This window comes from Hibiscus syriacus, unplaced genomic scaffold, assembly GCF_006381635.1.
Source record: "Hibiscus syriacus cultivar Baekdansim isolate YM2019G1 unplaced genomic scaffold, ASM638163v2 tig00109951_pilon, whole genome shotgun sequence".
NCBI lineage: Eukaryota > Viridiplantae > Streptophyta > Magnoliopsida > Malvales > Malvaceae > Hibiscus > Hibiscus syriacus.
The window spans coordinates 106,521-123,611 of NW_024062538.1; the positions used below are offsets into that span (position 1 = coordinate 106,521).

At 33.8% G+C, this 17,091-nt stretch overlaps 1 protein-coding gene and 1 long non-coding RNA gene across 3 annotated transcripts; one reads left to right on the top strand and one right to left on the bottom strand.

Moving 5' to 3' along the window:
- Window positions 1–1,256: 1,256 nt before the first annotated feature.
- LOC120211002 (8-hydroxygeraniol oxidoreductase-like) lies at window positions 1,257–3,452 on the top strand. Of its 2 annotated transcripts, none has more exons than XM_039209634.1 (7): window positions 1,257–1,387; window positions 1,704–1,846; window positions 1,931–1,968; window positions 2,045–2,450; window positions 2,541–2,774; window positions 2,869–3,027; window positions 3,289–3,452. In XM_039209634.1, exons 1-7 carry the CDS (start codon window positions 1,351–1,353, stop codon window positions 3,397–3,399), a joined length of 1,128 nt encoding a protein of 375 aa, XP_039065565.1. In that variant the 5' UTR covers window positions 1,257–1,350; the 3' UTR covers window positions 3,400–3,452. The 2 variants fall into 2 exon arrangements, with proteins under 2 accessions (XP_039065565.1, XP_039065564.1); XM_039209633.1 differs by having other exon boundaries at window positions 1,260–1,387; window positions 2,045–2,447; window positions 2,538–2,774; window positions 3,289–3,451.
- On the bottom strand, window positions 3,273–14,691 carry LOC120211004. The gene is made up of 3 exons (XR_005524555.1): window positions 14,678–14,691; window positions 13,713–13,718; window positions 3,273–3,404 (listed from the first exon to the last, which is right to left on the bottom strand). It is a non-coding gene; the product is annotated as an uncharacterized LOC120211004 (long non-coding RNA).
- Window positions 14,692–17,091: the final 2,400 nt, after the last annotated feature.

Sequence of the window (17,091 nt, forward strand, 5' to 3'; positions counted from 1 at the left end):
TTAAAAATTAAAGGTATATAGTTGATAACTCTCCAAAAGAGTTATTATTTAGAGCCTTTTTATTTAGTTTAAGCTTGTACTTTAGCATGTTTAGTATCACATTTAGAATAATTTTAGCATATTTTACATCATTTGCATATTGGGAGAGTTTATTGATACTTGGGCATATTTTGATGCTTTTGTTGTGAATTTGCTACTTTGATGTTGTGACTTTGGCTGATGTTGTAGGTTTTGGGGTGAGCTGATACGAGACAGAATTGATGGGTCGTTGCTGTAGCATTCGACGCGTCACCAGAAAAATAGAGAGATTTTAGGACTGGATAGCTATTGAAGATAAGGATGGAATTTAATTTTTAAATAAAAGGAATTTTAGATAAGAAGGGAAACTTTTCTATTGGTGAAAAGTTTGACCCTATGAGGCTATGAATACAACATTTTCTTCATCTCTAAAAGACCTAATTTTTCCACAACCTACTTTTACTTTTCTATTTTCCACCCCCTTTCTACAGATAATGGTAGTTGTAGTTGTACACACTATTCTTCTTGTTTGACTGTCCAAAAACCCAATAATATAAAGCCCCTCTTTAAATTCAAAGCCTTTGAAATTGATTTAACCTATTTTGACAGCCTCTTGTTTTAGCCTTAAGTGTAAAGCATCCCTGATTATCACAAAGGTTTACTTGTTTATACGACAGGTTGAAGAAGAAGAAGAAGAATTTAAAGTGCCACGTAAGACTTCTGTTAATTGTTTGACAGACAATAAAGACGGAGGGACTAAAATCGAATGGATCGATAACGTTAGGGATCTTATACCGTTAATTTTTAAAATTGGTGATCAAAGTCGGTCAGACTGAACTATTCACATAGTTTATCCAATAAAAAATTAAATTTGAAAGTTAGAATGATTAAATTAAGAGTAATTTTAAAGATAATTAATTAATTTAAAAAAAAAATTCTGTGACAAAGAGAGTAGCGAGAAGATAGTTAACGAATGATGATGAATAATATAATTTACTCATAAAAAGTGTCGTGTATAACAGATCCTTTAAGTTTTCAAAGATGATGTACCAAAATGAAAATAAAAAATAAATATTAGGTATGATTTAAAAAATTAAAAGTTTAAGTACCAAAACATGACAAAAATAATAATTTTGGTACTAAATTTATAGTTTACCCATTGTTTTATCGGTACTCAACTAGTCAACTGGCAGCTTTATTAGATTCTTTTCATCTGTATGCATTTCACATGTAGAGAGAGAATCAGCAAGAAACCTTTTATTTGGATAAGCCGCTCTTCTGAAGCGACTATTCAATTTCTAAGCTTAAAATCAGCAAAGCCATTGCCTAGCAATGACCGACGGCAGCTCCCAAGTCATAACTTGCAAAGGTAACTTAAACTTTACCAATATTGTTTGATTTATGCTGAATTGTAAGTTTAAGCATCGGATCATGTTCCAGAAACAAAAGTCCGATCTCTTTTGATCTCACTCAACTCGTTAATCATTTTAGCTAGATTTCTTAAATAAGATCAAAGATTCCAATCTTGACGATTTTAAACAAAATAGACTGAATTAAGAAGTTCGTCCCATAATTGATCTTTGCAAATCCCTATCTGGATATCAATTGTTAATTGAGAAACAAAAGTTGCTGTAATTCTATATTTGAGTGTCACAACATCTTTATCTCTTTGCTACTGATGGCAGCAATAGTATGTTGGGCAGAAGGGGAGACATTGAAGGTGGAAGATATACAAGTAGAACCACCAAAGTCATATGAAGTTCGAGTTAAAATGTTATGTGCCAGTGTTTGTCACACCGACATATTGTCCGCCAAAGGATTGCCGACAGTAAGTAAATTTGTTCCTCAATGAGTTTATGCGTCATTTTTCAATATATTAGTTGTCGACGAACTCTCCTTTGCCCTCTTTCAGCCTATTTTCCCACGAGTCCTGGGCCACGAAGGTGTCGGGTAAGCCAAACCCTCTGTCTCTTGTGCCATTTATAACCAAAACGGTAAATACAAAAGTTTTGTCTTTAATTTTCAGGGTGGTGGAGAGCATTGGTGAGGGAGTTAATGGGCTAAAACAAGGAGATATTGTGATTCCAACCTTTGTTTCAGAGTGTCAAACATGTGAAAATTGCACATCCGGGCAGACCAATTTATGCTTGAAATACACATTGCTTTGGGATAGCCGACAGTTGGATGGCAATTCAAGAATGTCCATCAAAGGCCAAAGCTTGTTCCACCGATTTGGATGTGCCACTTGGTCTGAATATATGGTTATAAATGCCAATTACGTTGTTAAGGTTGATCCATGCATACCTCTTTCAGATGCAAGCTTCCTTTCATGTGGATATTCAACTGGATTTGGAGCTGCTTGGAAAGAGGCTAAGGTTAAGGAGGGCTCATCCGTAGCCGTTTTCGGTCTTGGAACTGTCGGATTAGGGGTATGATCTCTTAGCATTTACTATCAATTGTCAACAACATTCCAACATCTCAGAACATTAAACAATGGGAATTTATGCTTAAATTCACAGGCTGTTGAGGGAGCTAGAATTCAAGGTGCAAGTAAAATAATCGGCATAGACAAGAACCCGAGAAAAAAAGAAAAGGGACTAGTTTTTGGAATGACGGATTTTATAAACCCTTACGATTCTGAAAAGTCCATCAGCGAATCAGTTCGAGAACTAACCGGTGGAACGGGCGTGGATTATAGCTTCGAGTGCACTGGGGTTGGACCCTTGCTTAATGAAGCCATTGAATCCACAAAACTGGTTAGTAAATTGGTATTAAATGTATGCTAATGCACTAATGGAATGATGTTTTTCAAAGAATTTGATGGTATCGTCTGGTTTCACTGGTGGACAGGGAAAAGGAATCACCATTATGATGGGTTCAGGAGGTAAATCAAGCATGCAGATAAATTTCCTTCCCATGATTTGTGGAAGAACTCTGAAGGGAAGTGTTTTTGGAGGCCTAAAACCCATATCTGACCTTCCTATTCTACTTGAAAAATGTAGAAATAAGGTATCATTTTTGTGTCTACTAAAATTTATAAACAGAAATCTTTCAAGGTATCTTAATGGTATGTGATTACAAAGTAGTATATGTTCATAATATTTCTTGTTATTGACAATGTAAAGACACTTTGTAAATATAGCTGCTCAAACCTAGGATAAAATTCACTCATTCGGCATTCATTCCAGTCCGGATATAATTATTTGCATGTATCTGTGAAAAGAATTTTATGTAATTATGCAATTTTCTTTTGCTTTGTTTCTTCCGTAGGAAATCCATCTTGATGAACTCTTGACACATGAAGTTGAGCTAGAAGATATAAACAAAGCATTTGAGCTGCTGAAGGAGCCAGATTGTGTGAAGGTTCTGGTCAAGATTTGATTGATCTAAGCAATAAGAATGCGTTTGTCTTCTCTCCCTTTTAAATACCCTAAAGTTCTAAAACAATCCACACTGTTTTAGGCAATGTCTAATAAAATCATTTTACATCCTAAAACTCAAGTTGTAGTTCATAGGCAAAGGACTATTTTTCTCATGTTTTTAACGAAGAACAAATAACTAGATTAAACTGAAAGGATTTAGATTTGGAGAGCTAAAATTTCAAATACGGTATTATCATGACATGCATAAACTGCAGTCTACGGAGCAACTAGAGGTGTACAAAAAATCCGAATATTCGATTTTGCGCAAAAATTATCCGAAACCGGATTTGGGAAAACTGATTTTTTTAAATCGGATCGGATATTTTTCTCAAGTTGTTAATATAGCCGTTGGGCGGGTTTTTGTGACCGTTTTTTCCTAAAAAAATTACCATTTTACCACCCTAAACATGTATAAATAGGTTGGGGATGTATTTGGTTGATTACAATTTTCTCAAATCTTATTACACAACACTTAAACATCTCTCAAATCTTATTTTTGTAATTTTATGTTCATCATGGCTATAAGTAACACGGCTGAATCTTCCGTTGGGGGAAACCTTGAAGTCGTGAGAGTGATCGAACACACTCGAAACAAAGATATTTGGGATCACTACGATTTATGTGAGATGTCAAATGGCTCGAGGAGGGCGTGTTGTAAACTTTGTCTAAAGTTGCTTGCACCGGAAGGAAACACAACGTTGAAGAACCATTTGACAAAATCATGCAAGGCACTTCGCTCAAGATTGGATCCAAGTCAATCGATTCTTACACCGCAAGGTGGTGTTTTTGTTTACGACAACGAAAAATTACGAGAAGCGTTTACAAAGTTCTTGATTGCAAAAGCATTGTCGTTCGACCACTTTGATGATGGAGATTTCACGGCAACAATTCAACAACTAATGCAACCACGTTATACTCAATTAAGTCGTACTACCATTAGAAGAGATGCTATAAAAATGTGGCATACGGCGAGGAAAAAAATGATTTTAGGATTCCAAGAACACCGTTATGGTTTGCCGCTTACATGTGACGTTTGGAGTTCCCCTCATAATACTGGAAATTCTTTTTTAGTCGTTACGGCACATTGGTTAGATCAAGATAATTGGCAAATGATGAAAAGAACAATCGTGTTTGAATTATTTGATGAGCCGTATACCGGTGCTAATTTATTTACACTTTTAAAAAGGGTAATTTGTCTTTATAAATTAGAAAATAAAGTTCTTTGATAATCCGGTGCTAATTTATTTACACTTTTAAAAAGGGTAATTTGTCTTTATAAATTAGAAAATAAAGTTCTTTGATAATGCATCGAATAATACAAACGCGGTTCCAAGATTGAAAATATTACTTTCATCGATTTTAGACGGTGCGTTTTTTCATACCCGTTGCGTTGCACACATAATTAATTTATCTGTGCAAGTCGGTTTGGAGGTTATTAAGCCGATTAGATTAGAATTTAAAACAATGATAAAATCGGTTCTTTGTAACAACAACAAAAGACTAAATGATTATAAATGATTTTGTAAGTCGGTTAATAAAAAAACTTTGGGGTCCTAATTTGGATTGTCCAACTCGTTGGAACTTAACTTGGATGATGATGCATACCGCCTTAAGGGAAAGGGAAACATTGCAAACATTTCACAATCGGCTTTTCGAGATGGGACATGTCCCAAACATTTATCCGGATTCGAGTTGGGAAACTATAGGCAAAATAACCGATTTGCTTGAGGTTTTTAAAAATGCAACAACTTTTTTATCCGGTGTTTATTACCCTACTAGCCCGTTGGTTCTTAATCAAATATTTTTGTTGGCTACCCGACTAAATGAATTTGAATTTGAAACTGAAGGTTTTCAAGAAATTGGCTTTGCAATGAAGGAAAATTTTTAAAATATTTTAAGGAGGTTCCCCCCATTTTTACTTGTGCCGCCGCTTTAAACCCAATGTTAAATGTTAGCGTGGTTGAAACACTAATTGAACAAATTACGTTTGCTTTTAATATAACTGATGATGAACCCAACTTTGTCCAAAACCAAATAAATTATTTTAACAAATGTTTTCGAGACATGTTTGCAATTTATTTAACTAAATACGAATCAAGTAGTGTAATACATGATCAAATGAGAACGAATGTGGAATCATCTAGTAGACGTCCAAGTAACATAAATTTGTCACTTTTTAACACTTGTAAATTCCCAATCCAAACGATCACGTACTACCACCCCAAGTAGCGAGTTGGGAAATTACATGTCATGCGATTTTCTATCAAAAATGACATTTGAAGAGTTTGAAAGTTTGGATATTTTGGCTTGGTGGAAAGAAAAGGAAGCACAATTTCCGATTCTAGCCACCATGGCCCGTGATTTACTAACCGTCCAAGCTTCTACGGTAGTTTCGGAATCCGCTTTTTCTGTTAGTGGCAGGGTTATATCGCAACGGAGATCAAGACTAAATCCCGAGTCAGTGGAAGTATGCATTTGTTTGAAGGATTACTTGGATGTAGCGGCTCAAAAGCAACATATCACCACCCTAGAAGATGCAATTGATGCCGATTTGGAAGCAAACTTACACATTGAAGAAGTCGAACTTGGAATATCCTCTCCAAACGAAGAAGGCGAAGATGAAGAAGAAGAGATGGCGATGTAGTTTATTTTTAAACTTTATTTCAATTATCGAACTTGGAAGTTTTTAAGTATTTGAATTTATCGAACTTGGAATTTTTTAAGTATTTCAATTATCATAAACTTTGTTGCAATTGATGACGATGTAATTTTAATAATATTAAAATCAGTTTTTTTATATCCGATTTTTTTAAAAAACTGGTTTTTTTTCAAACCGAAACCGGTTACACCATCCGGCCCTCCAAACCGGTTAGGATCCAATCCGGTTTTTTTATAAACCGATTTTTTGGCTAGGTGAAAAAACCGGATAGGTTTTTATCCGATCCGGATCGGATTTAAATCCGACTTTGTGCATGTCTAGGAGCAACTAAGAAAACTGAAAAATATCAAATCAATAAGAATAACAAGTGTCGGAACGGTACTTAAGTTTTTTAGGGCTATGGCGGGGAGCGATCTAACTTAATCTTGGAAAAGATTGGGTTTTAAAATGAAGAACAGATAAATAGATTTGGAGTCTCTATCGATCTTTGGGTTAGGTAGGTCGAATACCTAAAACTATTTTTTTTAAATAATTTAAAAAAATAATTTTAAAAGATAAAAAATGATATGCGTTTAACCAGAAATTTATTTTGGAAAGGGTTAGGGAGTCAATTACGTGTGGGGAAGGATAGCACCCCCACAACGCCCGAAACTGGTACCTAAGCGACTATATGTCATCTAAATATTGAAATTGACAAATTCGAATATACATTTAGAAAAAAATATAAGAGTTATTATTTTGCATGAGCAATTCTCGAAATACATTCCTCGTCAGTTAAGAGGCACTTCCATATATTCCCCATACAAAATAATATTGCCCAAATTTTTGATAAAATACATATATTAAATATATTAAAATAAAAATTCATTCAAAAATAAAATATATTATTTTGTTCAAACAATTCTTGGAAACACACTCCTTGTTAGTTAAGGGGTGTTTCTATAAATTCCTCGTGTAAGATAATATTTGAAAATATTACAACAAGTGGAAAATTAACAAATATATAAATGATGGATAAAATAATAAAGAATAGTGATTTTAGGGATTAAAGTACACAATCAACAATAAATAAAGGCAACCATTGCAAATATTTTACAATCCAAGCACTACAACTGTAAATAAACCAAATACAATCATTCATGACCAAGATGGAATTCATTAAAAATAAGGTACTCAAATTAAAATAATCATAAAGATAAAATAATAAGTATAAAGGGACTAAAATGAAATAAAACTAAAAAAATAGCCAAATCATAATCAATTAGTGACTAAAATGCATAAATTGAAGGTATCATGTCTAAATTATAATAGAATAATAAACAAAATCCAAAAAGTGGCCAAAATGAAAATAATAAAAAATAGTGACTAATTTCGAATAAAACAAAGTGAATAAATTAAAACAGCAAAAAATATAGCACAAAATTAAAAAATTAAAATAAACAGAGGACTATTGATCGAAATATAAAAACACGTATAAAGTATAGGGACCTGGAAGAAAATAAACCAAAAAGTTAGTGCTGAAAAATAAAAAGGGAAAATCACTAAATCAATCCCTAAGTATTTTTAAAAAAATTAAAAAGTCACTACATATGACAAAAATGTAAAACACGCCTAAGAGTACAGGGACCAAATAAAAATTAAATTAAAAATATATAATATGCAACAAAAATGGGTAAATTACAAAAATGGTCCTTTCAGGTGACCATTTTGTAAAGATACGCCTAACTTAAGGGGACCTAAGTGCAATTTCCCCCTAAAGTTTTCTATAAATACAAACTTTTCTTTTATTATTAATATTATTATTATTATTATTATTATTTTCATTTCTTTTTTTTAATTTAGAGAGAGAGAGGGTCTGATCTCTTTCTAAGATTCCGACAGGGTGTCGCCGTTCGGGTTGCCTACGGTCGTCACGTCGCCGTTCGCTCCACTGTTGTCTGTCGCACCGTCATCGTCGCCGGGAGCAATTGGCCACCAAATTTCACCCAGAGATCCGTCTCGGCCTCTCCGTTTTGGATCTGGGCTCTGTTTCACCAAGGGATGCACCGAACGTCGTGAAATAGCCGAAGACCGTTCGGATTTCCTCTCTCTAATTTGTCACTGTCTGCCGTTGGATCATTTATCGTTCCAATGTATGTTGCTCCCCTCAACCTCCTCCTTCAATTGACTTTTCGGATCTTCAAAAGGAGGACCCTAATATGGTCATTTCTCATCGACCGAAGGTAACCTCTCTCTTTTTATTATTATTATTATTATTATTATTATTATTATTATTATTATTATTATTTTTTCTTTGATTATATTTCAGTTTTCTAGGATATAATAGAGAAAAAATAGAAATCTCTTAACTTTGTTTTTGTTATATTATTTTTTTAAATCGAAAAGGGGTTTTACAATTTGTTTTTTGTTTTGATCGGGGTCCCTTATCCCCTTACATTACTTTGTTTTACGAATGAGAAGCCCTTTTTCCCCGAAAAACCAAGCCCCCTCCTCCCACCAAAAACCTCTCTACCCCCTTTTTACATTCTTTTGTTCGAATGAATCATCCTCTTACATAAATCCCTAGCCCAATTATTTCTGGAAACCGAGAGCCCCCTCCCCCTCTAATGATTTTTAGGTTCTCCTTTTTTTATCGAGACCTCCCTCTCAAAACCAAAAAACTCCCTCATTACCTTGCTTTTTTAGTTCCGTTTTATTCCATTACATCAAATTATATCAATTAATTCACTGCTGATTGAAATGATGTTGTTGGCAGAGGTGGAATGTTGCAGTGGGTGGTACAATGATGGGGTTGGTAGGCGTGGAATGGTGCTTCACGTGGGTGATGTAATTGCAACTGGGTCCAGGTCGGGTTGGTTGAATTGGGTCGTTTTGCTCTGTGGCCTCGGGTCTTGAGTCGAGCCCTTTGGGCTTGTTAGACTTGCTTCTTTGTAATTGGGTCCAATTATGTTGTTGGGCATTGGGTTGTTATTTTGGGCCCGGTTGGGCATATTGTAATTCAAATCCAGTTTTGGGTTTGTATCCTACAAACAAAATAATAATAATAATAAATAATAATGATAATAATAAAATAAAAATAAAACAGATCTCTGAACTAAAACTAATGTCGATAGCTGCCCCTCTTTGCCATTCTTGTGTTAACAAGAATAGGGCAAAAATAAAAAGACAACGTGTTTTTGTCCGATCTCATCTTCGTGCTTTGGAATTTGATAAGGGATCTCCTCCACTGTTTCTACAGGGTAGATTAGTTTGAGAAACATTGATTCATTCCACTGTTCTTCAGGGAAGGCTCGAAATCGATTTGCTTCACTGCTCTTCAGGAAGACCAAATTGAAAGGAGAAGCATTACTCTTTAGGGAAGATCAAACTCGAGAAAATTTTGATTCACTTCACTACTCTTCAGGGAATATTGAATCAGAATCGATTTACTTCACTACTCTTTAGGAATACCAAATCTGAAAGAAAAAGCGTCTGCTACACTACTCTTTAGGGAATGTTAGACTCGAGAAAATTTTGATCCACTTCACTACTCTTCCAGGAAGGTTGAATTAGAATCGATTTGCTTCACTTCTCTTCAGGAAGACCAAATCTGAAAGAAGAAGAATCTACTCCACTACTCTTTAAGGAAGATCATATTCGAGAAAACTTTGATCTACTTCACTGCTCTTTAGGGAAGATTGAATCTGAAAGAAGAAGAATATGCTCCACTACTATTTAGGGGAGATCATATCTTTCAAAGGAACTTGATTCACTCCACTATTCTTTGGAAAGAAAAGAACCAAGATCGATTTGTTTCCCTTGTTTTCAAGAAGACCGAATATGAAAATCAAACATTATCAATCATTAGTGCAGGTTTGAAATTTTGAAAACATTAACCCGCAGGTTCAAAATATGATAGAATCTTTGAAAATCCATTTCTCTTGTGGGAACTTGTCTCGTAGCCACCAGATATGGGGATCTACCTTGATTCGAATGCCATTTGAACCTCGTCCTTCTTGGGACTTTGAACTTGTTGATGACTTCTGCTTGTCATAGATCTCTAGTTTTCTTGAAAAACCTATAAAATATTCATCTTGAAAGTGCAATGTATCTGAATAATGAATGCAGTGATACAATTCATTTATCATTAATCTTTTGAGAAAATGAAAAGGTGTTTAAGAACGAAAAAATTAGAACTTCCACAGAAATGACTGAAAATAGACAAGGTTAATTTCTAGAGTCTTATGGAAGACAAGGTTGAGGTTTCTAGGGAAATGATCCTTAGGGAGACTAAACTGAACTTTCTAGGACACAAGTCCTAAAAGAGTCAGGATTGAAGACAACATTACAGAAAGACTAACTCCTATATACTAGAAAGTCAAGTTGAAGAAAGATGCTACTAAAAGGTTGACTCTTCTTCGTGATAAAGTAAAAAAGTACAACACTAAAATATCGACTTCTCTTCGCGAGAAATTCAATAAAGACAACACTAAAAGATTGACTCCTCTTCGCGAGAAAGTCAATGAATGAATCATTAAAAATTGACTCCTCTTCACGAGAAAGTCAATGAAGACAACACCGAAAGATTGACTCCTCTTCGCGTGGAAGTCAAGAAATGAATCATTAAAAGATTGAATTCTTTTCATGAGAAAGTTAATGAAGACAGCACTGAAAGATTGACTCTTCTTCGCGAGAAAGTCAAGAAGGACAACACTAAAATATTGACCCCTCTTCATGAGAAAGTCGTCAAGAATGGCAATACTGAGAGATTGACTCCACTTCACGAGAAAGTCAAGAATGACAATACTGAACGATTAACTCCTCTTCATGAGAAAGTCAAGAAGGACAACACTAAAATATTGACTCCTCTTCACGAGAAAGTCAAGGAAGATAACACCAAAAAATTGACTCATCTTCATGAGAAAGTCAAGAAGGACAACACTAAAAGATTGACTCCTCTTCGCGAGGGAGTCAAGAAGAACAAAGATCGACTTCTCTTCATGTGGTAGTCAAGAGAAACAAATATTGACTTCTCTTCACGAGGAAGTCAAGATTAACAAAGATTGACTTCTCTTCAAGAGAAAGTCAATAATAACAAAGATTGACTTCTCTTCACGAGGAAGTCAAGAATAAAAAAAGATTGACTTCTCTTCATGAGGGAGTCAAGAATGACAAAGATTGACTTCTCTTCACAAGAAAGTCAAGAATAACAAAGATCGACTTCTCTTCACGAGGAAGTCAATAATAACAAAGATTGACTTCTCTTCACGAGGAAGTCAAGAATAAAAAATATTGACTTCTCTTCACGAGGAAGTCAAGAATAAAAAATATTGACTTCTCTTCACGAGGAAGTCAAGAATAACAAAAAAAGATTGACTCCTCTTCATGAGGGAGTCAAGTTGAAGCTTCAAGGGAAAATAACTTTTAGTAAGACAATATTTAGTTTTCTAGGAGACATGTTCTAAGAAGGCCACAATTGAAGTTTCCAGGGAAACCATCTTAAGAGAGACAATGATATGTGATGGGAACGGCTGCAAGAGCAATCTCCATTCTCTTCTTGATTAAGTTGTCTTCACTTTTTGTTTGGACCAGCGTGCGCTCTTGTAATTATTGAGTTATTTCAATTTCTTCTTTCTCCATTTGTGTATGTGTTGTTGCCCTATAGCGGGAAATCAAAGGCCATTTCCTGGAGCTGACTTCAGAGTCTCAAATAAATGTAGTGTCAAAATTTGGTTTTGGTAATGACAATGATATTTAAGGTAAAAAAGATCAAGTAATTGTGTTTCTTGTAATTATTGAGTTATTTCAATTTCTTCTTTCTCCATTTGTGTATGTGTTGTTGCCCTATAGCGGGAAATCAAAGGCCATTTCCTGGAGCTGACTTCAGAGTCTCAAATAAATGTAGTGTCAAAATTTGGTTTTGGTAATGACAATGAATTATTTAAGGTAAAAAAGATCAAGTAATTGTGTTTTTAGCTTTGGAAGAGATATGGAAGGTCTAATTTTACCACTTTCCAAAGATCTATAACTCTTGAAAAATTAAAAGAATATTTAATTCACTTGGTAATCAAAGAACTTCAAGATTAAAAATTTGATTCATTGCTCATGACCTTAAAAACTAGCATAAGTTTAATCACCAAACATTTTTAGTAAATATTTAGTAAAAAAAAAAAGGAAGAAAAAAAAATCAAACAAGACAATGCGAGTGAAATAAAGCTTCATGATGGATAAAATGATCTCTTCCTAATTAGGATGCCCATTACTCATCAGACATGTGGATGCTCGATTGGATCTTTAGGGTTATTACAATCTAAAAAAACCATGTCTCCGAATCGATCAAATTCTGTAACATGCTCTTCAACATCCCATGGTTCTTAGTGGCATGCCTCAAACTTCATATCTAGCTCTCAAATCTTTCCTAAGAACGAACAGGGTGGCCTCAATTTACCTTTAATATTTCTTGAACAAGATTCTCCGCGAGGTACTACCAAGATACGTAATTAATGCATGTTAAGATGAAATGTATATTATGCAATATATGGCGTATATATGTGAATGTAAAAATGAAAAAATAAACATACGAATGCGAAAATACATGAATGGAAATGCAAGAGGTGTCATTCCAAAGTGATAGATCAATCACTTGTTAAGTAACACCTAGTTTGGTTATGATGTGAAAATGCAAATGCAAACAAAAGATAGAGAAAATAAGATAAAACAATAGAAATTTTTAGTGTCATTCAACCAAAAAAGCAGAAAAATTATTTACGAAAAGAAAAGATCCTACCCAACATGATATCTACCATTACATGCTTTTATAACAGTCCTACCCAGACATGTTTTCTACCCCATGCTTTGTTCAACATATAAGTCCTAACCTCATGCCATCTAGTTCACAGGCTTTATACGAAAATATAAAACCTAACCGCATACTCTTCTAGTTCTCATGTTTTTTGCAAAATAAATAAATAAATAAGTCTGAGGAAATGTTAGAGTGAGTTTCCCCTTTGTGACTTTTGAAGAACAGCGAACATAAATTCAGTATGAAACGGGTAGAGTTTTGGTACTACTAAAAGGATCCACGAATTATCCTTTGCTGGTGCCCCTTGGGCTTGCCAGACTCTCGATCCTCACCCATTATAGGCTTAAACGGGCTCATTTCAATTCGAGATTATGCATTTCCACATGTCCATGTGAGGAAACTCAATGTTTCACTCGTAAACATGAGGCATATGTACCCCAGAGGTTACTTGCTAAAGCCCATGCGGAGAAAAATAATTTTTCTCACGTAAGCGAGATCAAAATTTAAATATCATTCCAAGCTGTCGGAATGGTCTTTAAGCTTTTTTAGGGCTATGGCGGGGAACGATCCAATTGAATCTTGGAAAAGGTTGGTTTTTAAAATAATGAACAAATAAATAGGTTTGGAGTCACCATAAACCTTTGGGTTAAGTAGGTCAAATACCTAAAAATACCTTTTAAAATAATTTTAAGAAAAAAATTTTAAAAGATAAAATATGACATGTGTTTAACCAGAAATTCGTTTTGGAAAGGGTTTGGGAGTCGATTACGTGAGAGAAAGGATTAACATCCCCACAACTCCCAAAATTGGTACCTAAGTGATTATACGTTACCTAAATCTTGAAATTAGCAAATTCAAATATACATTTAAATTATGATTCTTTTTTAGAAAAAAATATAAGAGTTATTATTTTGCACAAGCAATTCTCGAAATACCTTCCTAGTCAGTTAAGGGGCACTTCCATGGATTCCCTATACAAAATAATATTCCGCCCAAATTTTTAGATAAAATACATATATTAAATATATTTAAAAAAATCATTCGAAAGTAAAATATATATTTTGTTTGAACAATTCTTGGAAACACACTCCTTGTTAGTTAAGGTGTGTTTCTATAAATTCCTCGTGTAAGATAATATTTGAAAATATTACAACAAGTGGTAAATTAACAAATATATAAATAATGGATCAAAATAATAAAAAATAGGGATTTTAGGGATTAAACTACACAATTAACAATAAATAAAGGCAACCATTGCAACTATTTCACAATCCAAGCACTACAATCGTAAATAAACAAAATACAATCATTACTGATCAATATGGAATTCATTAAAATAAGGTACTCGAATTCAAATAATCACAAAGATAAAATAATAAGCATAAAGGGACTAAAATGAATTAAAACTAAAAATAATATCCAAATAATAATCAATTAGTGACTAAAATGCATAAATTGAAGGTATCATATCTAAATTATAATAGAATAATAAACAAAATCCAAACAGTGGCCAAAATGAAAATAATAAAAAAGTGACTAAATTAAAACAAGCACAAAATATAGCACAAAATAAAAAAAATAGATTACTAGTGACCGAAATAGAAAAACACACATAAAGTATAGGGACCTGGAAGAAAATAAACCAAAAAGTTAGTGCTGAAAAATAAAAAGGGAAAATCAATAAATCAATTCCTAAGTATTTTAAAAAAAAATTAAACAGTCACTACACATGACCAAAATTTAAAACACGCCTAAAAGTACAGGGACCAAATAGAAATTAAATCAAAAATATATAACATGCAATGAAAATGGGTAAATTATAGAAACGGTCCCTTCAGGTGACCATTTTGTAAAGACAGACCTAACTTAGGGGGAAATAAGTGTAATTTCTCCCTAAAGTTTTCTATAATACAAACTTTTCTTTTATTATTATTATTGTTTTTGTTTCTTTTTAAAAAAAAACTAGAGAGAGGGTCTGACCTCTCTCTAGGATTCCGTCCAGGTTGTCACCGGTCGCCGGTAGCCATTGTCCACTAAATTTCACCCCGAGACCCATCTCGGCCTCCCCGTCTTGGATCTGGGCTCCGTTTCGCCGGCTTCAAACGTCGCGAAATAGGGCTATTTCACTTTCCTCTTTTCGATCTGTCGCCGTCCACCGTTGGATAATTCTCGTTCCTAAGTATGTTGCTCCCCTTTGCCTCCTCCTTCAGTTAACCGTTCGGATCTTCGAACGGATGTCCCTAACACCGTCCTCTCTCACAAACTGAAGGTAACCTCTCTTTTCTTTTTTCTTTTTTTATTTTTTTCTTTGGTTATGTTTTGGTTTTGTATGATGGAAAAGAGAAAAAAATACTACTTGTTATTTCGAAATAGAGAAAAAATAGAAATCTCTGAACTTTTATTTTTGTTTTAATGATTTTTTAAAAAAATTGAAAAGCAGATTTTACAATCTGTTTTTTGTTTTGATCGGGGTCTCCTCTCCTCTCCCCTTACATTGCATTGTTTTTTGAACAAGAAGCCCTTTTTTATCTCGAAAAATTGAACCCCCTCCTCCCACCGAAAACCTCTCTGCCCTTTTTTTACATTCTTTTGTTCAAATGAATCCTCCTCTTACAGAATGCCCCACCCAATTATTTCTGGAAACCGAGAGCCCCTTCCCCCTCTAATAATTTTTGGATTCTCCTTTTTTTATCGAGACCCCCTCTCAAAACAAAAAACAAATCCCCCATTACCTTGCTTTTTTAGTTCTGTTTTATCCCATTACATCAAATTATATCAATTAATTGACTGCTGACTGAAATGATGTTGTTGGCAAAGGTGGAGTGTTGTAGTAGGTGGCACAATGATGGGGTTGGCAGGCATGGAATGGTGCTTCATGTGGGTGATGTAATTGCAACCGGGTCCGGGTCAGGTCGGTTGAATTGGGTCGGTTTCGCTCTGTGGGCTCGGGTCTTGAATTGAGTTCTTCTTTGTAATTGGGCCCAATTATGCTATTGGGCCTTGGGTTGTAATTTTGTGCCCGTTGGGCCTATTGTAATTCGTGGCCCATTTTCGGGTTTGTATCATGTGAAATAATAATAATAATAAATAATAATGATAATAATAAAATAAAAATAAAAACAGGCTCCGGACTAAAACGAGTGTCGACAACAAGAAGAAGAGAAATGAGAATAAAGACATAAACATTGTATTATTATATTAATATGAATTGTATACAATACTTCTCTAAACTCTATATTTATGTTTATAAGGAGTAAATATCATATAATATTATAATCCCAATAGATATTAAAGTCTTCATAATAAAGCACATCAAATTAATATTTAGTGCATAGTGTTCTAATCATTATAAACATCTACATAAAAAAATATTCATAACACTCCCTCTTTGGATGTCTATAAGAATAACGTGCCTCATTAAAAATCTTACCAAAATAAAAATCATGTGGGAAAAAATCTTAATGAATGAAAAGAACACACATATCTTTAATACGCATAGCATGTTGCCTCGTTAAAAACCTTATCATGAAATTTCAGTGGGACAAACCTTTGGTTTAGAGAAAAAAGGTAAAACGCATATTTACTTCACCTCATGACGATTTCACATAAGATCTTTGAGTTTTTATAATTCAATCTTGAATATAATCTTCAAATTTTAAAATAGATAATGCAGCAATAAATAAATCTTCCAAATTACCTCTTGAACGAATTCACTGAATATTTATATTACTATTCTTTTGAAGATTGCGAGGGAAGAAACCTTAAGAAATTATGTTTCATTTGATGTATCTTTTTTCAATTGAGCTATTCATTTTGCATTATCTTCGTACAAGATAGTTAGCTTCTTATCATTTGTAAGCAAATCGCATATCTTTTGGATAAGTTGGGCCAATAGTCTTAGCAAAAAATATTTTCGACTTGATTTGTGTAGGCATCAAATAATGTTTGAAGATATGAAAATAATTATCTTGTAGCACTTATATAATACTTTTAGACCAAATAAGATATGGTGCTTCTGAACCAACTAGGATACAATGGTTATTGACCAACAAAGATATAGTGCTTCCAAACCAATAATTTCTTCTTCTTTGTGAAGGCAAAAAATATCTACATTTACATTTTTCCAATCTTACAATTATCGAGGCACTCCATAGATATACTTTATTCATATTGAATCTATCTAAATTCCTTTTAGTATGTATCAATTCATT

Excerpts from the sequence above, each read along its gene's own strand:
- LOC120211002 (XM_039209634.1), top strand. The coding sequence starts at position 1,351 with ATGACCGACGGCAGCTCCCAAGTCATAACTTGCAAAG. Across the intron at positions 1,847-1,930 it reads CCGCCAAAGGATTGCCGACA|CCTATTTTCCCACGAGTCCT; the intron begins GTAAGTAAATTT and ends GCCCTCTTTCAG. Across the intron at positions 1,969-2,044 it reads CTGGGCCACGAAGGTGTCGG|GGTGGTGGAGAGCATTGGTG; the intron begins GTAAGCCAAACC and ends TTTAATTTTCAG.